Consider the following 24,792-nt stretch of genomic DNA (forward strand, 5'->3'; position numbering starts at 1 on the left):
CACTGTACAGGATCCAGGGATGGTTAAATCAAGTCTTTCCCCTAGACAAGTGTTCCAAACCTTTTTTTGATTTTTGGACCTTTTTTTGATACTTTGATGTATAAATGTAAATGTATTTGTACCTACAGAAACACAATTTTTATGTACAATTTTAGAAGGTTCACTGTCCTCAGGTTAAAAGTCCCATCTGAATCCTTGTACACTGTTGATGGGAATGTAAATTGGTACAGCCACTGGAGAAGGCAGTAGGGAGGTTTCTCAAAAAACTCAAAATAGAACTACCATATAACTCAGCAGTTCCATTCCTGGATACATATCTGAGAGAAATGGAAACACTAATTCAAAAAAACAAACACACCCCAATGTTCATGGCAACATTATTTACAATAGCCAAGATATGGAAGCAACCTAAATGCCTATCAATAGATGAATGGATAAAGAAGATGTGGTGAGTATGTATATATATCTATGTATACATATGTGTACACACAATGGAATACTACTCAGCTGTTAAAAAAAACAACAACAACAATGAAAACTTGCCATTTCCAACAACATGGATGGGCTTGGGGAGTACTGTGCTAAGTGAGAGAAGTCAGACAGAGAAAGACAAATACTGTACAATGTCAGTTTTATGTGGAATCCCCAAAATGCAACAAACTAGTGTATATAACAAAAAAGAAACAGACTTACAGATACAGAGAACAAATTAGTAGTTACTAGCATACTAGCAATATGCTGCTGCTGCTAAGTCCCTTCAGTCGTGTCTGACTCTGTGCGACCCCATAGATGACAGCCCACCACGCTCCCCCATCCCTGGGATTCTCCAGGCAAAAACACTGGAGTGGGTTGCCTTTTCCTTCTCCAATGCATGAAAGTGAAAAGTGAAAGTGAAGTCGCTCAGTCGTGTCCGACTCTTTGCGACACCATGGACTGCAGCCTGTAGGGGTAGGGAATAAGACATACAAACTATTAATGTATAATGTAAGCTACAAGGATATTATATTTTATAATACCTATAAATGGAACATAAAGTTAAAAAATTGTGACTCACTATATTGCACACCGACTTCCCTGGTGGCTCAGACGGTAAAGCGTCTGTCTACAATGCCAGAGACCTGGGTTCGATCCCTGGGAAGATCCTCTGGAGAAGGAAATGGCAATCCATCCAATACTATTGCCTGGAAAATCTCTTGGACAAAGGAGCCTGGTAGGCTACAGTCCATGGGCTCGCAAAGAGTTGGACATGACTGAGCGACTTCACTTACTTATATTGCACACCTGTGTATATTATTGTATATCACTCATACTTGAAAACTGGAAGTCCCAGTCTTAGGAGACAGAGCAAAGGGAAGGGCAAGGAGAGGGAGTGGCAGGTAAGAAAAGAAACATGGATAGCTAAAATGTGGAGTACGAAGAAGTACTCTGAGGGATATAAACCCCATGATATGGAGGAATGGCAACCCACTCCAGTACTCTAACATTTCTAAGTAAATACTAAAATTGAGCCAATTCCCAGGATTTAGAGGGGAGGGCACCAACCAAAGACTTACTGGCCTGGCTTGAATCATGGCTTTCATCAATTCTTATAATCTGGAACAGCCTGACAGAATCGTGTCTGCCTTTCTAGACCTACCTGAATTATTTTTCTCTAATTATGAACCTCATTTTCCTTTTTTCTTATCATTGACTTTAGAACTCTTTTAGGATACTCTGTGTTCTACTTATTCTTATGTCCCATATCCCACAAACCACAGAAGCTTTTTCAACTCTCATTTGAGCCCCGTTGTGATTCGACTTCCTTTTCTTTCCCACTGAACTCCTCGTATAACCTAGGATTGCTCCCCCTAAACCTTATATACCCACTGCCCTTCTTTCCTCCCTTTACTTTCTCTAATATAAGACACAGTTGACCGTCACTTAGAATGTCTTCCTTCCCCATTCACTGGGTACCCTGGTCCTGCTTACTCTTTATTCTAATGGCTACTACTTGCCATTTTCCCCCAGTCTCCCAGTTAGGAATGCTTTCTCCCTCTTTGGAATTCACATAGCATTTTATTTGAACGATTTCTATAGCACTTCTTATGTTCTCTGTTCAAAACTTACATAACTATGTTATCTTCTCTACCAGACTGTTACACCCTCGAGAGTAAAGCCTCTGCTTCATTCATCTTTGTGTTTTCACAGTGCCGAAATCAGTGCCTTCCTGTAATCACTCAGGAAATGTTGATCAGTGAATGAGTGTTTTATCTGTGTTGGTATTATCTTACCAACTAGGCAGTAAGCTGCTTGAATGCAATGATTTTTATCCCCCATTTATTATAGTATTTCTTAGAGTACCTTGGCAATGGCTTATGCAATTAATATTGATTGAATAAATGACAAAGTTAGTTGATTAGTTGTCACTGTTTATGCGCCCCCTTATCTGACTCATTCCTGTTATCTTTCCTAACCCAGCTGCTTTTACCTGGGAGCTCTTTTCTGTTTATCAGTTAAAACATTACCTTTAAAAACATCAGTCAGTCAGTTCAGTCGCTCAGTCCGACTCTTCGCGATCCCATGGACTGCAGCACGCCAGGCTTCCCTGTCCATCACCAACTCCCAGAGCTTGTGCAAACTCATGTGCATCGAGTCAGTGATGCCATCCAACCATCTCATCCTCTGTTGTCCCCTTCTTCTCCCGCCTTTAATCTTTTCCAGCATCAGAGTCTTTTCCAATGAGTCAGTTCTTTGCATCAGGTGGCCAAAATATTGAAGTTTCAGCTTCAGAATCAGCCCTTCCAATGAATATTTAGAACTGATTTCCTTTAGGATGGACTGGTTTGATCTCTTGGCAGTCTTAAGCGACTCTCAAGAATCTTCTCCAATACCACAGTTCAATAGCAACATAGATTTTATTTAATTCTTCCTTTGAGCGAAAAATATTTTCATTTTAGGGATTTCTTTATGCTATCTTTTTTCTTGTGTTATGTATAACATACTTGTGGTTAGTTGATACCTTTTGATACTAACTTTTCTTTGGTGTCTGGGATAATAGTATGCATGTGGGCGCTTGTTATTTGGTTACCTGCAGGTTCTGTATTATGGGCTTCCCAAGTGTCTCAGGGGTATAGAATCAGGTAAACCTGTAATGCAGGAGATGCAGGTTCGATTCCTGGGTGGGGAAGATCTCCTGGAGAAGGAAATAGCAACCCACTCCAGTATTCTTGCTTGGGAAATCCAACGGACAAGGGGTTGCAAAAGAGTGGACCAACTTAGTGACTAAACAGCAATAACAACAACAAGCTCTGTATTAAATGACTGATGAAAGTCACTAGTGCTGCTCCATTGTAAGATAATAAGAAATTCTTATTCACTTGCAGGGATATTTGGCAAGGGACTAAATATCTGATTATCCTTATGTGTGGAATACCTGCCTACCCCATAGACTTAGAAGGAGCAAATGAGACAATGAACATAAAAGCTCTGTATAAATGTATAGTCATTTTTAGAAACTACTTGAAGGCTTTAGAAGGGTTTTTTTTTTTGGGGGTGGGGGGTGTGAAATGTTGTGAATTAGGAATCTTTATATGAACTTTGCATTTCTCCAAGCCATGTTGAGAATGAAATTGTGTTTTATGCTTGTAAAGAGACATCATTTTGCAAAATTTATGGAGACAGACCTGTACAAGTAAAAGATCTTCTTTCTGAGTGCTAATTAGCAAGTCTTTTTATGTGTTCCATTTTGTTCCGTAGGGTAGATGACAAGCTTATTATAAGAGGAAACTTTAAAGAAACAAATCCTCCTCTTATTTGTTAAAAGTGTTGTGTAGCAAAAATAGTGATAAATGTGTTAACAGCAGTATTAGTAGCTAATGATTTAAATTTGAGCTTCCGAGGACTACTGAATCATTATATACGGCAAATATCTAGTAGTTGTAGTAATTTCTAGAGGGAAAGAGACAGAATAGAGGGTGAGAAATAATTATAGTCCTTGCATTTGCTCTTGTCTTGTTGAACCTGTCAAAAGGAGAAGCCAGAGTTATCAGTGATGATTTTGTTGTGTTATTTTTCTTAATTTTTTTTTTTTTTGGTTGCGCAGTTTGCTGAGTTTTTGCTTGCTGTTTGTTTTGTTGTAAATTAGTTGGTGCCATATATTGAGGTGGGTATATTCCAGTGTTGGCTTGTAGTGTTTTTTTTTTAATTCATAGTGATGTACTCTTGGGAATTATCGAACACTTAGCTGCTCTTCCATAATGGAAGAGGATTAATATTTCTATGAGAAACATTATAAGTTCCTTGAAAGTTTGAAAATAGAGGTACCATGTTACTATTTGAATTCTAATAGATGTTGCCTAAAATATTTTTCTTCCTTTGTTAGATGACTTTAATTCTTGGATTTAAGTGAAGAATTTATGCCTCTCATGAAATCTGTGAAACATGTTTTTATTTTTTGAGAGACTAGAGAGTTTTAGTGAGTGATTCATACTAAGGTGCTCTATTAGTCAGGGTCCTAGCTGGAAAGAGGTGACACAGTTTAAAAAGAATTAACAGAGTGAGTTTAATGAAGGGATTAGTTACCGAGGTGTGGGCGATATCAGGAAACCAACAAGGCATGGAGAAATACCCAGGGGCTAGTGACAGTCAGGAATTTTTACGGACTATCTGCCTGAAGGAGCGGAGAGTGAACCATGTTAGCGCGGCCTGGCGACTGGATGGTAGAGGGGCTGATTGTTGGGAGCTCTGACCGCAGAGGAATGCAAGCAAGGTCAGAACTTCTGCAAGACAGAGGAAGCAGTGTGTGTGGTACCTACAGTGCTCCCACCTTTTCCTCCTCTCACAGCTTTGTATCCTGGGTACCTGCTCTGGCAGATCCCTGCTGAAAGCCAGAGGATAAGGAAATTCAGGTGATAGAATTCACACAGGCCAGCTACCTGGGTTGATCAGGACAGAGAATGAAGCAGAACTTGGGAAAGAGGGAGGGGAAGCAAGTGGAGCACAACAAGTGGAAAATAATCAAAACAGCTTTTTTTTCCTTCATGATTGTCACTGCAACTGTGAATTAGTGACTTGTGATTGATGAGGTACAAAGATTCCTGCCTTCTGAAAGTTTGAAGCTAATGCAGATTTCAGTACAGTTAAATTAGTGAAAATTCATGCTAGCAGAAGGCAGAGTTTTACTGTCATCAAATTAAGGAACAGAATATTTATATTGGAGATAAACTGTGATGTTAAGTATATTTTGTTGCAGTGGGGAGTAATGGATAGAAGGGCTTACTTTGATAGGATAGAGCTATGAAAAAAAAGTTCTCCTTCACTTTATTAAGTAAAAATAGATGCAGGAATAAAACTTCTGGAAATGATTCTTAAAACAGAAGGGACAAAGACTGAACACTCGTGAGGGGAGTACATGATCCCTTCTTGGTCTTCTTTTACTTCCAAGGAAAGGCATAGAGAACAGCCAGGTGATCCTGATGTGGGTACTGTCTTCATTACTTTCCCACAAGGAGGGAGAAGCTACTGCCTGTGGCAGCGTAGGCAGCTAGACAATATGCTAAATATCCATGGACTCAAGAGAAGCTGCACTAGCAGACTGGCTTTGCGTTATGGAAATGAGGTTATGCCCTTTCTTCCTGTCTGGAGCCCTTCCTGTCTGGACACTACAGATATAAGGAAAGCCAGAGGCCTTTCTGCCTCTTATTCACTTAAATGAGATGAGGTGGGAATTTTAAATTAAGCCACCTTAATATTTCAGTCATCATTTAAAGTGAAAGGCATTCATTGCTTGTGAAAGGCAGTGGGCCTTTTGCCACATTAACTGAACTCCTATTCACTCATCATAGATGCTAGTCCAAGCCCACACTTGTATTTTTCCCACCACCAGCTTGGGCTATTCAGTTATCTCTTTTACAGTAACACTCTTTGTCTGCCAGTTTTAACAGTAGTGTGTGTGTGTGTGTGTGTGTATAAAATTTTCTTTATGTGTTTATTTGTGGCTGTCTTGTGTCTTTGTTGCCTTGCAGGCTTTTCTATAGTTGTGACGTGCAGGTTTCTCATTGCGGTGGCTTCTCTCGTTGCAGAGCGGGGGCTCTAGGGCAAGCGAGGGGCTTCAGTAGTTGCGACTCCTGGATTCTAGAGTGCAGGCTCGATAGCTGGGGCCCATGGGTTTTGTTGCTTCACAACCTGTGGGATCTTCCCGGATCAGGGATTGTACCTGTGTCTCCTGTATTGGCAGGGGAGTTCTTTATCATTGAGTCACTGGAGAAGCCCAACAGTAGTTTTTATAACATGAAAGGATCAGAAACATATTGTTGCCTTCATTAAGTAAATTACTGTGGGCCATATTTGGCTATTTCAGTGCTATTTTTCCCCTACATTGTACAATTTTTAATTACCTCAAACTGTAAAGCTTAAAGCATGCTTATACCTGATAGGTGGCAGACTTAGGTCATAGATTTTCCTAGTATTCAGAGATAGTAAATCTTCATTATGTTTTTGGTTTGTAGTATGAAACTAAAGGAGACAGTCAGTTTTGGATTTCTCCCCTGGTGTATTTCCATGAAAATGTTGGGCAGGGTTATAATTAATGGATATTTGGCAAATAATCACATGATGTAGAAGAGAATTACTATTTTATCCATCAAATTTTAAAAATCTTTCCAAAATAATTTTTTTTTTGTTTTTGTTAGGCAAATTGTAGCCAAGGATTAAAGATCAGGAATTGTATTCCAGTATTTTATCTTTAAGGATTCTCCTGGTAGTCAGTCTGAAACTTCAGTCTTTGTTAGTTTGGGAATCAAATTATAAAGCAAATATAATGCTATTGGTTAGTGAACAATAATGTTTCCAATTAAATTTAAGAAGCAGGGCCCCTGTATTTGTGTCAACATATATTATAGGTTATATATGTGTGTTATAGTGTGTCAGTTAACAGTTTAAGGAAATAGCCTAAGAATTAACAACTTTTAAACTATGACTTGGAAAGACTCAGGATTTGAAAAACTTCCCCAAATGATTCTTATGTAGATTTCAGAATCATTCTGTCTAGAGCAACTTACCTGATAATTCCTTGATTTATCCAGCCTGTGTTTTGATGGGACCCTTCTGATATCATTCATTCAGTTTTGTGTTTGAAGAATTTCTAAATACTTTGTTCATCATATGCCTGACAGCTAAAATTCCTTAGTATCTTAAAGTTCAGTGAATAGTTAATGGCCAATGGATAGTCAGATTCATATTAAAAACTACTTTTAAGTCTATTAAACATTTATATGTAGAAAAAGGATGAGACTCCCAATCTATCATTTAAACATTTTTGCGCTTTGTCTTAGATGTTAAAGATTTGATCAGAGTGCTGTGTAGCTCTGAAGAATGTCTTCATATCTTAAGTATGATTTGAAAATGGAGCAAAGCTTTTCCGTGAAAAATGTCAGTCTTTCTTTTGTGAAGTACACCTGGTTAAATACGGTTAAGGTAATGAGGGTACAGCGGTTCTCTTCTTTGGGGCTCATGTTAGAGAAAGAATGTGTTCAGAAAGGAATGTGTGTCATTATGAACAAAACAGCCTTTGGTGGTGGCTCACCGAGAGCATGGGTAGCTTGAGCTTCATGTGCATCTAACAGAGTTTGAAATCCAAAATATTTAATCTTAAGAGTCCAGCATGAACAGACGCTTATAGAAGAACGTTGCAGAAACATTTTTTTAAAACAAGCAGGCTTCTCTAGGTGTTTACTGATCAGCATAAAAATGGACTCAAGACTTGAGGGTTTAATCTTTACTGATAATATCAGAACTGAGGGAGAGAATGAGAATGAGAATGAGAGAGAGAGAGAGAGAGAGAGAGAGCATGTGAATAGAATATGAGAAAACTGTATGGTTCTAGCCCAAGCTCTTTAGAATCTCCAGAAACTTCTCTTGTCTTCAGTGGTTCACAGTGAACACAGTCTGAATCCCTAGTGAGTTCATCATTAGGGTGAGGTGATTGGAAGCCTGTTGCCTTTGACTCCATTATTGAAAAGCTAATCTCTCTTTCTGAATAGCAGATGTGTGTCCAGATTCCTTTAACAAACTTGAATTCTTAATTAAAAGTGCACATGCTCTCTCTCACCAATGACTTTGAAATACTGTGATTTCCACTAATTATTGTGTTTTGTAATGCTTTTTGGCAGCAATTGGCATAATTTTCTGTGACAAAATTCATTTCTAACGTGAGCAACATAATGATTGATCTTTAAATTAGTAAAACGTATACCCTTTGTGACTATACCAATTCTCTCCTCTGTTGGAATGGAGTATAGAATCCAAAACAGTGACTCATGAAAGAACTATTTATATTCCCTGTTGAAACACAGTCTGGGGGTACATTTAAGGTGAATCTGCCTTTTTAACTTTTTTTTACTTAATCTGCTGCTAATGTTAGTGGACATTTATTGATAGTATAGGGAATAATGTTTATAATTCAGGAAGTTTGGGAGTTATAGACAAGAATGGCAAGGGAGAGCTAAAAAATACTGAAGCAAATCTCCTTTACAGTCAATAGACAATTATGTTTATGCTAAGCCAGCAGAAAATGATTATTTTGCTGCAAGCATCTTTAAATAAATCAAGGAGCATCAGCAGCATTAAATATTAGAACACTGTGAACATTAAGAATAGCAGTTAATTTCTTCTTTTAAGTGTTTGTTGACTTTACATTGATGTGCTAAAGGATTATATCGAATTATTCATCCAGGTATACTTAAGGGCAGTTTTTGTTGTATATTTTTATTAGGTTCCAACACTGAAGTTCTCAGTCAAGCATGGTTATTAGATGCAATTTATGCCTTGGAGACTTAGAATGCCATAGTTGAGTAATTCCACACTGGTATAATTATGATCAGCCTAACATCTGGAATGATTAGTTTTAAATGCTTCAGTTCAGTTCAGTTCAGTCGCTCAGTTGTGTCTGACTCTTTGCGACCCTATGGACTGCAGCACACCAGGCTTCCCTGTCCATCACTAACTCCTGGAGCTTATTCAAACTCATATCCATCGAGTCAGTGATGCCATCCAACCATCTCATCCTCTGTCATCCCCTTCTCCTCCTGCCTTCAATCTTCCCCAGCATCAGGGTCTTTTCAAAAGAGTCAGTTCTCCGCATCAGGTGGCCAAAGGATTGGAGTTTCAGCTTCAACATCAGTCCTTCCAATGAATATTCAGGACTGATTTCCTTTAGGATAGACTGGTTGGATCTCCTTGCAGTCCAAAGGACTTTCAAGAGTCTTCTCCAACACCACAATTCAAAAGCATCAATTCTTTAGTGCTCAGCTTTCTTTATAGTCCAACTCTCACATCCATACATGACTATTGGAACTAACTGCTCTGAACTTGGACCCAAATCTAGATATGCAGTTATAAATGCAGTTTCCTCTCAATACTCAGGAGAATTAGCAGTTAAGATAATACTCTAAATAATTATTTTTCAAGATGTTTACATATTTTCCAGAATCTGATAGACAACTAACCTCTTATAGTAAATCCCAGAGACTAAAATGCCTTTTACATAGATTACAACTTGGAAAATAACATTTAAACAATATTATTTATTTAGACTTAGACATTTACCCTAGAAAATGGATAGAAAATTCTTCATGGAATTCTTGAGATGGTACTTTATGGTACTCTGTTTTTACCCCTTGAAAATTATTATATTTATTGCAAAGTAAACATTCTCTTTGTTGCTATTAGTATTCCTTGTGGTCAGTAGAGGGAGCACAAGTTTTCTAACAAACCGTCACAAAACTGAAGTGACATCATCAGTGATGGTATAGAGGGGAACAATCTAGGCTAGTTCATATTGGTTCATTTTCCAGGATCTGTGAGAAAAATTGAAATTCATTAAGTAGAAAGTCAAGAATTGTAGAGATAAACTGTAATATCAGATTTAGAGATCATATTTTAAGTTAAGAGGTGAGTAACAAAAACCAACATAATTCCTTTAAAATTGAAAAATATGCATTGTGATGCCCAGATTGGTTAATGATTAATTTCCCTGGAGATTTTGTTTCTCTTTTGTTTACTTTATTTCTTTATAATTTCTGGAGGTCACTTTAGGGTGTCTGGAATAGTACATGTGCAGTGCACTAAAATTTGGTACAGCGAAAGAGGTGTAGTGATTTCGGTATGGGTCAGTTATGTTTTTGTATTGTTTAACAAGGGCTAGACATTTTTTTCTCAAAATTGCATCCTGAAGACTGATTACATTGCAATTAGTCAATAGTTAAGAACATATATTTAAGGGGAAAAAATCTTACACCAAAAACTCTTATGAATGTAGCTGGTAGTTCCAGTGGAATGTTTACATGTGTTATGAGCATTTTATGGAACATGGAAGATGATTGTTGTCTGTTCTTGTCAGAAATTTATGATGATGTATGAGTGGTGCTTTTTAAATTACAAACACTCAGGCATCATGGATGCTTATTTGTGATACCATGTTAGTGTTAAGTAAAAGAAAACCAAGACACTTTAATCCCTCTTTCTAGGGTCTTATAGCTATCACTAAGCAGTTTTGTAACAGTTTTGTTATTTTTTAAAAAGTGAAATAGCTCTTTAAATAAGACCAGTGGAAATAGGTTCATTTTATAGAGAAGTTAATTGAGATGTATTGAGATTTAGTGAGCATTAGCATAGTCAACAAAACCAGAATTCAGAGCTTTTGACTCCTGGTTCAAGGAGTTACAAAGAGTTCTTAGAGCTGTAGTCTAGGATAATTAGAAAACATAGGACAATTATTTAAATTCCTGATCCTTTATTAAGTGCCTGTTTTGTGTACAGCATAATTATTTTGTTTGATTAAAAATTGAGAAAAATAACCATCTGTGAAACTATATTGTGTAGTAGTAATACAGTGGGTGCAGTGTGTTTCAACCAAAAAATGTTTATATTATCTTAAAGCTAAAGGTACTTTTTAAGGCTAATAGAAAACCCCTCTGTACTGATTTATCATTATGAGAGAATTTAGAGGAAATAGCCAAGGGGTGGGGGGCATTGTTTACAGGTGAAGAGAATGGCTCTGAGACTGAGGGACTATAATTCTTAGAGGGGGTGGTATTTCACATTTGCTTAAAAAGGATTACTGAGGCAGTCAGGTTGAACTGAAAACTACAGTTAAGAGGGAATGCAAAATCGCGTGATCAGAGAGCTGGCTGAGACCTTAAAGACTGTCTGCCCTTGCATTAATTTTACGGCTAAGGAAACTGAGACCTGGAGTGATTCTGAGTTATTTGCCCAAGGTTAGTCACATAATTTTCTTCCAAATGCCTGGATATGATAACAGAACTGGGAAGGTGGCAAATTATGGAAATACACTGGATGTGCAGAATTGAGTATATTTTTGCACAAGTTATTTCCATCAGTCTTTAAAAGAGGAAAAAGAGAAATGGTTTGTTTTGGGTTTCTTGGGAAGAATAGAATATTTGTATTCAAAATAGAAGAATGTAGTGATCCATGGAATAGTTCAAAAAGTAGGATGAGCTGCCTAATGGCAAATATGAAAATGACCTTGCCAACAACTTCTAGGACATTTTTACTAATAATAGTAATAAAAATAATAAAAATATAACCAACAGCAACAGCTACCATTTATTGAATGTTTACCTATGGCATCATGTTGAGTATCTTATGTACATTACTTCATCAAATTATTGCATCCTATGACCTAAGAATTACTATGCCATTTTGTAAATTAGAAACTAAATCTCAAAGAGATTAAGTTATTCCCCTTGTCACACTGGTAGTCAGCTATGGAATAAAAATTTGAATTCTCATTCTGTTTGAATTCCAAGCCAGTGTTTCTGAAGCTTGACTAATGAATAAACCCTTCTTCTAAAGGAAAATAATCTGCTCATGCCCCAAATAGACTTATTTTTATTAGTAGATTACTTAACTAAGCGTAAACACAAATTCCTTAAGCTTATAGCTCTTATATAATTTTTAAAAACTACAAAACTTACAAATTAAATTCAAGCAAATGTATGAGATCAATAAAATTCAAATTAATGACATTAATTTAATATGAAAGATGAAGTTTTGGCTGAAATGAAAGTACCAATTGCAAGATGAATTTGTAGCTAACTGCTGCTGCACAGTTACTCTGGGTTTAGTGTGCCAGTACTGCCACATGCTTTGTGAGAACTTGATTCTGCTGCTACTTTTCTCTGTTCTGTCTTCTTCAAATTGTCCCTTCAGACTCTGTAGTACTCTGTAATAGTATCATTTGCCCTTCACTTGATGCCGTCAGTTATTTATTGTTAATCCGACTTCTGTTCTCATTGGCTAATGCCAAAGTACTACTGCCAATTTGGTGGTTTGGAATGCTGGAACGTCATGGCAGTAAATATTTAATTATAAGATTGTGGTCATCAGGTGATCTAAAATATGTTCATTTTTTCAGTCTGTCATCTAGAAGAAACCCCCAAATTTAAGAAATTCATAGTGTCTACAGATTATAACCAGGTCTCCTGAGTTTCTGCTTACAGAAAAAAATTGCACTGCACTTTCCCTCAAAACTCAAAACCTATTACTATAACTATACTATACTATACTATACTATACTATAACCTATTACTATAACTCAAAACTATTACTGTGGGATAATAGTGGAGACCCAGGAAAGCCTCCATCTCCATCTACTTTCAGTGCTGCCTTAGTTCAGGCTACCCCTGTTTTGCATCCAAGTTTCTGCCACAACCCCTAGTTTTATCCCCACCAAAGTATTCTCTACAGTATAAACCACAGGAGCGAGTTTTCTGGAATACAGATTTAGAGCTCAGCTGGGTATCACTTCTTTCTGGAAGCTTTCCCCTGTGGTTTCTTCTTGTCACTGGTTTCCTCACCCCATTCATGATCACCTTCACCATCCTCCTCTAGATTGAATTAGTTATTTTTCCTTTGTTCCTCCTTTATAACTGCATAACACCCTAGGTCTACCTTTATTATAACCCTTATTAGCATATCGTGTTGAATCCTTAATTTGGGGGTTTCCCCAAGTAGGCTGTTAGGTTCTTGAAAGTAAAGCATACCTTGTACATCTTCTAGGTAGCACATTGTGTGTGTGTGAAAGGGAAGAAGATCCTGATGATTCAGCTGTGATCATGAATCACAGGTCAGTTTTAATTTTAGGAGTGAGGAGTCAAAAATTGGCAAGAACGAAACAGACATTTCCTTATCTTTCCTATTCATGTATGTGAAATTTATACAGATTACCTAAACAGTTAATATGATAGAATCTTTTAGTGTGTAGGCAACATAATTTTGGAAGTATTTCCATATGGAATTAAATAGTAGCATCACTTTGCTATGGTTTCTGTTTTCTCTCGGTTAGGTGCTGTCATTGTCTCCACGCCTCAGGACATCGCACTGATGGATGCACACAGGGGGGCTGAGATGTTTCGAAAAGTCCACGTGCCTGTAAGTATTTACACCTTCACTGTTGGAAAAATAAGAAATGCTTCTAACTGAAAAAGCAGATTACTGAGAAATACAAAAATTTAATTTAGTCCTGGGTGGAAGTCTGTATGAGCACCCTACTTCATTTTTTGTTGTTGTTGAGTCGCTAAGTCATGTCCAACTCTTATGCGACTCTATGGGTTGTAGCCGCCAGGCTCCTCTGTCCATAGGCTTTCCCAGGCAAGAATACTGGAGTGAGTTGCCATTTCCTTCTCCAGGGGATTTTCCTGACTCAAGGACTGAACCCACATCTCCTGCACTGGCAGGCAGATTCTTTACACTGAGCCACCAGGAAGCCCATACTTCACTTTAATTGTTACTTTAAAAATACACATATAGGTGGAAACAGGAATGCACATTATATTAATCAAAGAAAATTATGAAACATCCTTCAGGTATGAGTTTTCTTTTTTTGTTATGAGTTTTCTGAACAATTATTCCCTCTCTCAACTATTTGTAGCTGTCACTGACTAAAAAAATAACGAGAATTTTGGGAAATTATTTAGGTAGATGACTTTTTTCCTTCTGTCTTCTACAGTTTAACTCATTTATAGCTCACCATTTTCTTGAAAGTAAGAATTTGCTATACAAAGTGGCAAAAAATAAAAATTTTATAAAAAGGAAAGAAAGGACAATTACAATCAGATGGAGTCAGAGTGAAGTCTGTAAACGATGTGCATGCTATTAAGGGGCTTAGATGTGTGCTAGAAGTATGCCGTGTATCTTCAAGCAATCACAGGGAGAGGAATATAGGGCCATTATAAGACTGTCCATTTCTGTGAGGTTAACTAAAAGAGCTTGAAGCACTATTTATAATAGCCAGGACATGGAAACAGCCTAAATGTTCACTGACAGATGAAAGGATAAAGAAGATAAACTATTACTCAGCCATCAGAAAAGAATGAAATAGTGCCGTTTGCAGTAACATGGATAGACCTAGAGATTATCATACTAAACAAAGCAACTCAGAAAGAGAAAGAGAAATACCATATGATGTTACTCATATGTAGAATCTAAAGTGCTATACAAATGAATTTATTGATAAAACAAAAACAGACTCACAGACATAAAGAACAGACTTGTGGTTGCCATGGGGATGAGGGAATAGGGAAGGAAAGGAACAGGAGTTTGGGGTTAGTTGAAGATAACATAGATATATATATATATAACTGAGTCACTTTGTTGTGCAGAAGAAGTTAACACAACATTGTAAGTCAACTATACTTCCGTAAATTTTTTAAAAAAGAGCTTGATGCTCAAAAGAAGCAGAACTGAGAGGAGAGGCATTACTCTTTCCTAGATCCTCAAGAATACTAATAAAAGAAACCTTGTAGGTAATGAACACATTTTCATCATCTTTGTAACCATAAATAGAGGGTTCTTCCTCCTAGTGTGCCTCATCAAAAGCAAGTGGATTTGTGCCAAAGTGTGGTTTAGAACAGGTGTTCAGTATGAAGCCAAAATGATGCTTCCATCTCCGAGGCTCCCAATGGCTTTGTTTAATTCTTGGTTAGATTTTAGAGCTTATAAAGTGGAACTTTTTGTTTTTGTTTTCCTTTATGGTTTATTGCAGGGTATTTAATATAGTTCCCTGGGCTGCACAGTAGGACCTTGTAGCTTATCCATTCTATATATAATAGTTAGCACTGCTAATCCCAGACTCCCAATCCAACCCCGTGACCCTGGCAACCACAAGTCTGTTCTGTTTGTGAATCTGTTTCTTTTTCACAAGTGAGTTTATTTGTGTCACATTTTAGATTCCACATATGAGTGACATTATATGGCATTCATCTCTCTTTCTGGCTTACTTTGCTTAGTGTGATAATCTCTAAGTCCATCCATGTAGCTACAAATGGCATTATTTCAGTGTTTTTGATGGCCAAGTAACATTCCATTGTATATGTGTGTACACATACCGCATCTTTATCCATCCATCTGTTGGTGGACTGGGCGTTTGGGTTGTTTCCGTGCCTTAGCTGTTGTAAATAATGCTTCTGTGAACATCGGGGTGCATGTATCTTTTTGATTTAGTTTTGTCTGCATATATGGCCAGGAGTAGGATTGCTGGATTATACAGTAGCTCTATTTTTTGGTTTCTGAAGAACCTTCTTACTGTTCTCCATAGTGACTGCACCAATTTACTTTCTCACCAACAGTGCAGGAGAGTTCCCTTTTCTCCATGCTTTTGCCAGCATTTGCTATTTGTAGGTTTTTTAGTAATGGCCTTTCTCTTTGCAGTTTTGATTTGCTTTTCTCTAATAATTAGTGATTTGAGTATCATTTATATGTCTTCTTTGGAGAAATGTCTATTTAGGTCTTCTGCCCGTTTTTTGATTGGGTTGTTTTTTTGTTATTGAGTTGTATGAGCTGTTTGTGTATTTTGGAAATTAAGCCCTTATCTGTTGCATCATATGCAAATATTTTCTCCCAGTCCATAGGTTGTCTTTTCATTTTGTTATGGTTTCATTTGCTGTGCAAAAGCTTATAAAATTAAATTTTAGCTTGGACAAATTTTAAAGCAATAGTAACCAAATACCTGCTTCAGATAGAAAACTGTCTCGATAAAACACTTAGTTGAACAATTTTATTTCCTATTATGCCTTCCAAGATAAACTAGATGCAAGTAATGCACCTACTCAGATAACTAATAAGAATACTTATATGAGATTTTAAAGTATAAATCAGCAAAAAGTTAGACAGTTATCCACCCAAAATTATGAGAACAAGTAATTCATAATCCGTCTTTCTGGCAGGAATTAGATAACTGAGCCGATGCTCTGTTACTGCCACTCCAAGGTCAGGGTAATAACCGTTCTATCAGCGTATAAGTGAGTGCTTAACTTCTAGTTCTGTAAGATGAGTGCAGAGGCAAGTGTCCAGCTCACTCAAAAGGAGCATGAAATCCTTGAGAGAAAAGTTTTTAAAAGAGAGGAAGCCAGAATTTTCTTACGTGGGTGTCACTAAAGGATAAAAGTTGAGCTGTCAACCAGAAAGTATTGTGAGGAAGTACTGGGCAGCATAAGGCTTGTGGGACTAGGGCAGGATTAGTTATGGAAAAAAGGAGATGTTCGTAAAGTGAAAGTGAATGTTGGAATATAAATTTGCAGAGTCAGAGCAGTCCTGGGTCATGATAAGGTACAGGAGATGGTTGGTCATGGCTGTGTGGGGCTGACGAGGAGTGGAAATGAAAGTCTTTGGAATTGCATAATCCCTCTGTTATTTTTTTGACATTGTCTATTGTCTTTATTATAGCCCTCATTCTTCACCCATTTTAATTATTTGCCTTCTAAACTGCAAAAAATTTGGAAAAGCTTTAGAATGTTGTAGTCAGCTCTTAACCTGCAAAACAAGACAGGTGCTCAGTAATCTTTGCAATTAAATGAATGAGAACTTCCCAGCAGAGAGCCCTGTAAGCAGTTAGAGGACAGCCATGGTGTAGCTGCCTTGTGAAGGGAATCCTGGCTTTGAGCAAGATGTGGATTTGATGACCTCTGAGATCCTTCTGGCACTTAAGAGCCTTGCAGTCTGAGTAATGGTAAAGCATTTGAAATTAGAAAGTGTTCCATAAATGCAAAGGAGAAATGTTATGCTTTGTTTATACCACTTTATTTCATTTTTTCCCTGGTTTTTAGTCTTATTCTCTTTTTTCCCCTTTTGAAGTGCATTAGTTACCATGGAAACAGTGATGTCAATGGAATTCATTGGTATGGTCAGAGTTTATTAATGTCTACAAAAATGTTTTGAAATTAATTTAAATAATTTCCTAAAATTCAAGGCTCCTTAGGGCAAGGAGAAGAAGAGCTATTAAATTCTCTGTTCTCTGCCCAAAATGGTATCAACTTTGCCAAATTCTTGATTATGTCAGTATTTGTAGATAGACAGTTTTAAAAAATAACAATAGTTTTTTAATCTTACACATTTTTAATGATGATTATGTACTGTGTCATTCTCATCCATTTTTTTGCCTTTTATACGGAAAGCCCTTATAAATGTTAAAAAGCAGAAACATTACTTTGCCAACAAAGGTCCATCTAGTCAAGGCTATGATTTTTCCAGTAGTCATGTATGGATGTGAGAATTGGACTGTAAAGAAAGCTGAGCACCGAAGAATTGATGCTTTTGAACTATGGTGTTGGAGAAGACTCTTGAGAGTCCCTTGGACTGCAAGGAGATCCAGCCAGTCCATCTGAAAGGAAATCAGTCCTGAATGTTCATTGGAAGGACTGATGTTGAAGCTGAAACTCTAATCCTTTGGCCACCTGATGCGAAGAACTGACTGACTGGAAAAGATCCTGATGCTGGGAAAGATTTAAGGCAGGAGGAGAAGGGGACAACAGAGAATGAGATGGTTGGATGGCATCACCGACTCAATGGACATGAGTTTGAGTAAACTCCAGGAGATGGTGATGGACAGGGAGGCCTGGCGTGCTGCAGTCCATGGAGTCGCAGAGTCGGACACGACTGGACTGACTGATAAGGAAGGCCCAGACACCTCAATTTAGGGCCCTTCCTCTTCTGTTTGAACTGTAAAGTCACAGGGATTTCACTACCCAGCCCCTTCTTCTTAGGTAATCTCCTTTCCAGATGTTGAAAAGTATATTAAGGTATGTCATTGTTTAGTCGCTAAGTCATGTCTGACTCTGTGCAATCCTATGGGCTGTAGCCTGCCAGGCTCCTCTGTCCATGGAATTCTCCAGGCAAGAATACTGATGTGGGTTGCCATAACCTTCCCCAGGGGATCTTCCCGACCCAGGGATCGAACCCATGTCTCCTGCACTGTCAGGTGGATTCTTCACCCCTGAGCCACCAGGGAAGCACATAGTAAAGTATTTTTCCTCTCTTATTCTTTCTATATATAAAGGGTCAGTTAGTAATTTTAGTTCAACAAATACTTATGTTTATTTATTCTGCAAATATATATTTACTTACATTGAGTGCCTTCTATAAGCAAATTACTATGGTAAGCTCAATTGATGATTTGTTTTTTTTTTAAGTGAGAATTAAGCCTTTTTCTTCAAGCACCTTATCATTTTGTAGACTAACTCCATTGTGGTGCAGGGGCTCTGAATTCTGAGGGACATGAGAACTCTTTCTTCTCTGGGCTATCAAGGAGAATTTTCATGGGAAAGCCATGTTTGGCATTCTTTTTTTTTTTTTTTTTTTAATGTTCCTGTAATTTTGTACATGCTGGTCCCTGGCTTGAAAAGCCATTTCCAGTTCATATTCATTTTTCAAATTCCTGCTCAGGCATGACATCGTCTAGGAAGCTTTTCCCAACCTGCCAGAAAAGGTTAATACTTCTTTCTGTGAGCTACTTGAACGTATATCTAGTTTGCCTCTTATTCCACTATAAGTTTACCTATCAGTCCCAACAGAAGAATCTGAGTTCTTAGAGGGCAAGAAACATATCTTAAATATCCTCAAATGTTCCTTCCTACACTAACATTTGACCTGTTATATAATGCCATCCACAATCTGCTGTTCCCAGCTCAAGGCCGCTCTGATTGGCTTTCTCTCTGCCCCAGGCAAACAGGTTGTCTTTTACTTCTTTGAGATTTCCATAGTTTCTCTTCTCATGGTCCTCAGCGTGCTATTTTCATATCTCAGAACCCTTACCCTCACTTCTCACTTGGTAGATCCTTTTTATCCTTTGGTGCTTAAATTAAATGGCTTTTTCTCTTGGAGGCTTGCTCTGACCCTATTAACGAGGTAAGCTCTTTCTAGTGTACAGTTCAGTAATGCTCTGCTTCCCCTTTCGTAACTGTTTTCACATTTCATCAGTATTTTCACATTATAGTGCCATACTGTCAACTCTGTGGGTACAGGGACCAGTGACCTCCTACTGTGTCCACAATATATGAAAGTGAAAGAAAGTGAAAATCACTAAGTCGTGTCTGATTCTTTGCGACCCCATGGACTGTAGCCTGCCAGGCTCCTCTGTCCATGTAATTCTCCAGGCCAGAGTCCTGGAGTGGGTAGCCATTCCCTTCTCCAGGGGATCTTCCCAACCCAGGAATCAAACCCAGGTCTCCCACATTGCAGGGAGATTCTTTACCAGCTGAGCTACCAGAAGCCCCCAGAACCTACAGCTGCTCACTAAATATATACTAAATGAATGAGTGGAGGAGGATTGTTATTAGTTTATCATGAGGCTAGGGAAGGGACAGAATTCAGTCTGAAAAAAATGAGGAAATAAAAAAATGAGTGTTCAGGGTTATTCAGTTTGTCTATAGTTGAATTAGTATATTTCTATGTGTCTTTGCTAGCTAGGCTCAGGTTCGGTCAAACCTTAAATACTAGGTTAAAGAATTTGGACATTCTTCTTGAAATGTTTAGAGGCATGCATAATGAATGCTGGATAGGAAACAGACAAGATTAGAATGGAACATAGAAAGAAATTAATCTTGTGGAGATAAGTAGAATAGCAGCCAGGAGTATGGAGGCAATAAGAAAGCATTAGCAATGGTCAGAGTCATTCACGGTCCAGGCTGTGACCCACCAGTGAGTCAGGATATCAATACGGTGAGAGATATAACCAAAGTTTTAAAACAATATCAGGGTAAATTGCTCTTAGGAAGAGAAAGTGTTACTTCATAGGGATATGGTCTCAGTCATAAACACATATACATGTGTTTTTGTATTAGATCAAGATGTCAAATATTTCTCTTATAAAACAGTTATAGAAACTTGCAAAAACACTAGTGTAGGTGATAGGTTCAGTTCAGTTCAGTTCAGTCGCTCAGTCATGTCCAACTCTTTGCAACCCACCAGGCCTCCCTGTCCATCACCATCTCCTGGAGTTCACTCAGACTCACATCCATCAAGTTGGTGATGCCATCCAGCCATCTCATCCTGTCATCCTCTTTTCCTCCTGCCCCCAATCTCTCCCAGCATCAGAGTCTTTTCCAATGAGTCAACTCTTCGCATGAGGTGGCCAAAGTACTGGAGTTTCAGCTTTAGCATCATTCCTTCCAAAGAACACCCAGGGCTGATCTCCTTCAGGATAGACTGGTTGGATCTCCTTGTAGTCCAAGGAACTCTCAAGAGTCTTCTCCAACACCACAGTTCAAAAGCATTAATTCTTCGCCACTCAGCTTTCTTCACAGTCCAACTCTCACATCCATACATGACCACTGGAAAAACCATAGCCTTGACTAGATGGACTTTAGTCAACGAAGTAATGTCTCTGCTTTTGAATATGCTATCTAGATTGGTCATAACTTTCCTTCCAAGCAGTAGGCATCTTTTAATTTCATGGCTGTAGTCACCATCTGCAGTGATTTTGGAGCCCCCCCAAAAATAAAGTCTGACACTGTTTCCACTGTTTCCCCATCTATTTCCCATGAAGTGATGGGACCAGATGACATGATTTTCATTTTCTGAATGTTGAACTTTAAGCCAACTTTATCACTCTCCTCTTTCACTTTCATCAAGAGGCTTTTTAGTTCCTCTTCACTTTCTGCCATAACGGTAGTGTCATCTGCATATCTGAGGTTATTGATATTTCTCCCAGCAGTCTTGATTCCAGCTTGTGCTTCATCAAGCCCAGTGTTTCTCATGATGTACTCTGCATATAAGTTAAATAAGCAGGGTGACAATATACAGGCTTGACGTACTCCTTTTCCTATTTGGAACCAGTCTGTTGTTCCATGTCCAGTTCTAACTGTTGCTTCCTGACCTGCATAGAGGTTTCTTAAGAGGCAGGTCAGATGGTCTGGTATTCCCATGTCTTTCAGAATTTTCCACAGTTTATTGTGATCCACACAGTCAAAGGCTTTGGCATAGTCAATAAAGCAGAAATAGATGTTTTTTTGGAACTTTCTTGCTTTTTCGATGATCCATTCGGTGTTGGCAATTTGATCTCTGGTTCCTCTGCCCTTTCTAAAACCAGCTTGAACATCAGGGAGTTCATGGTTCATGTATTGCTGAAGTCTGGCTTGGAGAATTTTGAGCATTACTTTACTAGTATGTGAGATGAGTGCAGTTGTGTGGTAGTTTGAGCAGTCTTTGGCATTGCCTTTCTTTGGGATTGGAATGAAAACTGCCCTTTTCCTGTCCTGTGGCCACTACTGAGTTTTCCAATTTGCTGGCATATTGAGTGCAGCACTTTCACAGCATCATCTTTCAGGATTTGAAATAGCTCAACTGGAATTCCATTACCTCCATAGCTTTGTTCGTAGTGATGCTCTCTAAGGCCCACTTGACTTTACGTCCCAGGATGTCTGGCTCTAGGTGAGTGATCACACCATCGTGATTATCTTGGTTGTGAAGATCCCTCCTGTACAGTTCTTCTGTGTATTCTTGCCACCTAGTGAGGGTCTAATTAGAATAATGGCAATGAAAATGAATAACATAATTAACATTTTGAAGGAAGAACAGACATGCTTAGCAATTGATTACATAGGGTAGGGTGGTTTGGAAAAAAGTCAGAAATCAAAGGGATTTTGAGTTATGCTGCCGTTCATCAATGTACCAGGAGCTAGTTTTTTACTCTCAGGATTATGGTGAACTAGAAATAAGAGATTAGATTCTCAGTCACAAATCCCTATCCTATTCTCTAAAGATTATGATTTAAAAGTGTTTGGCAAGGAAGAGACTGGTGTTGGCCTTTTTAGTACTATTCCATCACATGATATATGTGACTGTCCCTTCTCTTCACTGTACCACATTTTTTAATTTATCTATATAGTTGTAGCCTTTTATACACAGATTTTTTCTAAGTACATGGAGAGCTATATTCTTTAAGTATATCTTTTATGGTTGCAAGTTAAATTACTTTAGAAACTGTATTATAATGTTAAGACAATAGAGTGCAGCTTATAGAGGCATTTTTACATAGTAGTTTAGAAGAGTGAACTCAGGAGAGTGAATGCTAGAATTCAAATCCCAGATCTGTCACATTTAGCAATGACCTGAGCAAGTTACTTAATCTGTGCCTCAGTTTTCTCATTCATAATATAGGAATTATAATAGTATTTCCCTCAGAGGATTGAGGGAAAAAATGAGGGCTTAGTATAGTGCTTGGAACAATCTAAACACTTGATTGACATATATAATATTATATATATATACACACATATAATGTAATATATATACACATATATAATGTTATATATATACATATATAATGTTAAATATATACATATATAATGTTATATAATTAATGTTGCTTATTATTCATATCATGAAACATAAATTTATAATTCATAGGTGTTCATGTATTGGCCAAGGTATTTTGACTGGTCTCTTTATTTGCTAATAAGAATGTTAAAGAAGAAAATTTTTAAAAATTTAGGTGAATAGGGTCTTTGAGATCTCCTTATTTGTTGAGTATTTTTGTTGGGCCTAATTTGTTCTCTTCATATATTATTAAGTTTCTAAAGTTATTTAGAGTCTGAAATTCTGTATTACTTACACTTTACATTATTTAATGTCAACTAATTGGTGTCACAGACAGACCTCAAAAGGTCTATAATGATGCAGATTAGGTAGAATTTTATTTCTTGCTTATATAACAATACTAGTATGTGAACAGGTGAGCATGGTGGTTTTTATTCCTCAAAGTCTTTTAAGCTTAAAGACCACTGCCATTTTAAAATGTGACTTCTAAGGTCACCCTTGGGCCATCCTCATTTGAGCTAGCCAGAAGAGAAAGACAGTACAGGCATGTCATGGGAGATTTTTATGGACGAGGCCTAGCTGTGGCACGCATACTTCTATACTTCTGTGCCCATTCTCTTAACTAAAGCTGTGTTATGTGACCACAGTCATATTTCTCAAGGAGCGTGGGAAGCACAGGATAGCTGTATGCTAAGTATGAAAGATGAGAATGGGTTTTGGTGAGCAGCTAGCTGTCTGTGCTGCAGTTGACCTGGCAACAAATATATTAACGGTTAGTTCTGGGCACTGAGCTTTTTTTCCTCCTTTTAATTAATTTTTAAAATTCTATTAATATAACTATTGCAGCCTTACAAATAGTTAATTATTTTATAAGAGAGAGATTGGAATTTTGCTTTCCCTGTGGTTTATTTTTTCTGCTGGCTAAAAGCAAACAAAAAATTAAGAATCCTACTGTGGTATGGAACTTTGTCGTATTTATTTGTAAGGGTTAATGATTATATTGTCTCCTAAGAGAAATTAGATGATCTTAGAACCTAAAATAATTGATTCTTATCATTTTTTTTCTTAAACCAAAGACCCCATAAGTTGTTCTGAGTGATGAGGATCAAAACTGTAGTTCATTCTTTTTCTGGCACAGTCACCATTCATGGCAGTAGAGTATCCATTTGGACCAGGAGTTTCACGTCTTCACCCTTGAATGCCTTCAAGAGTCAAGTGTTCTTTATATCTACCTGGGAGCTTTTTCAAAATCTAGTTTGTCTTTTGGACCCTGAAAGTTCAATTTTAATACCTCAAGTCTACCTACCTTACAAAGCAATTTAGAAACAGGTAACCTTACATGAAGATAGAGGCAAGCGACACATTTATTCTCTTCATTCTTGAGCATAATTTTTCGTCTGTGATCATCAAGTTGTCTTGTTTGAGTCTCTGAAAAGTTTAGTGCTTAGTCTTTCATCACTGGGCTTGAAGGCCTCGGAAGGTGCTATTAGAATTCATTCTAGGAACTCTGTTAGTTTGCACATGATGTATCTCATGTGGCTTCCTTCTTCACAACTGGACAATTTTTCCATTTTCAAAAAGTGACTTTTCTTCAGTCACAAGCTTTGTAAGACTGAGTAGATAGCATTCTGCATCTCAGCCACAGTTTTATCTTAGAGACTGAAGCTGTTTGCTCATTTTTGTCTTCCTCCAGCATCTCTCAGCGGCCCATGTATGCTTTAAGTGGGAATGCCGTTCTATGTGATTTACATGAATTACCTAATCTAACCCTCACAATAACCCTGTGAGGTAATAACATTATTTTCCCCATTTTTCTTACATGGAAACTGTAGTACAGAGATGAAACATTTTACATAAGGCTGCCTATCTGTTTAGTGGGTCTCTGGGATCCTACTCTAAATGATCTGCTTTCCAGAGTCCACATTCTTTAAAAAAAAAAAAAAAAAGAGAGAGAGAGAATTTTATTAATTGAACCCAAACCCAAGACTTTGGGATTAATCCAACTCTTAGGAAGAATAAAAAACACATTCCCTGGTGGCTCAGCTGGTAAAGAATCCACCTGCAGTGCAGGAGACCTGGGTTCGATCCCTGGGTTGGGAAGATCCCCTGGAGAAGGGAACGGCTACCCACTCCAGTATTCTGGCCTGGAGAATTCCATGGGCTGTATAGTCCATGGGGTCACAAAGAGTCGGACACGACTGAGTG

General features: G+C 37.8%; 1 protein-coding gene across 1 annotated transcript in view; it reads left to right on the plus strand.

Annotated features, from left to right (window-relative positions):
- The window catches only part of NUBPL (NUBP iron-sulfur cluster assembly factor, mitochondrial), a 234,020-nt gene that overhangs the window by 175,601 nt on the left and 33,627 nt on the right, over positions 1–24,792 (plus strand). Inside the window, exon 8 of the mRNA XM_069559468.1 lies at positions 13,343–13,428. Within this exon, the coding sequence (XP_069415569.1) occupies positions 13,343–13,428 (86 nt within the window). The remainder of the gene's footprint in view (positions 1–13,342; positions 13,429–24,792) is intronic.

The sequence above is a fragment of the Ovis canadensis genome, chromosome 18 (genome assembly GCF_042477335.2).
Source record: "Ovis canadensis isolate MfBH-ARS-UI-01 breed Bighorn chromosome 18, ARS-UI_OviCan_v2, whole genome shotgun sequence".
Classification (NCBI taxonomy): domain Eukaryota; kingdom Metazoa; phylum Chordata; class Mammalia; order Artiodactyla; family Bovidae; genus Ovis; species Ovis canadensis.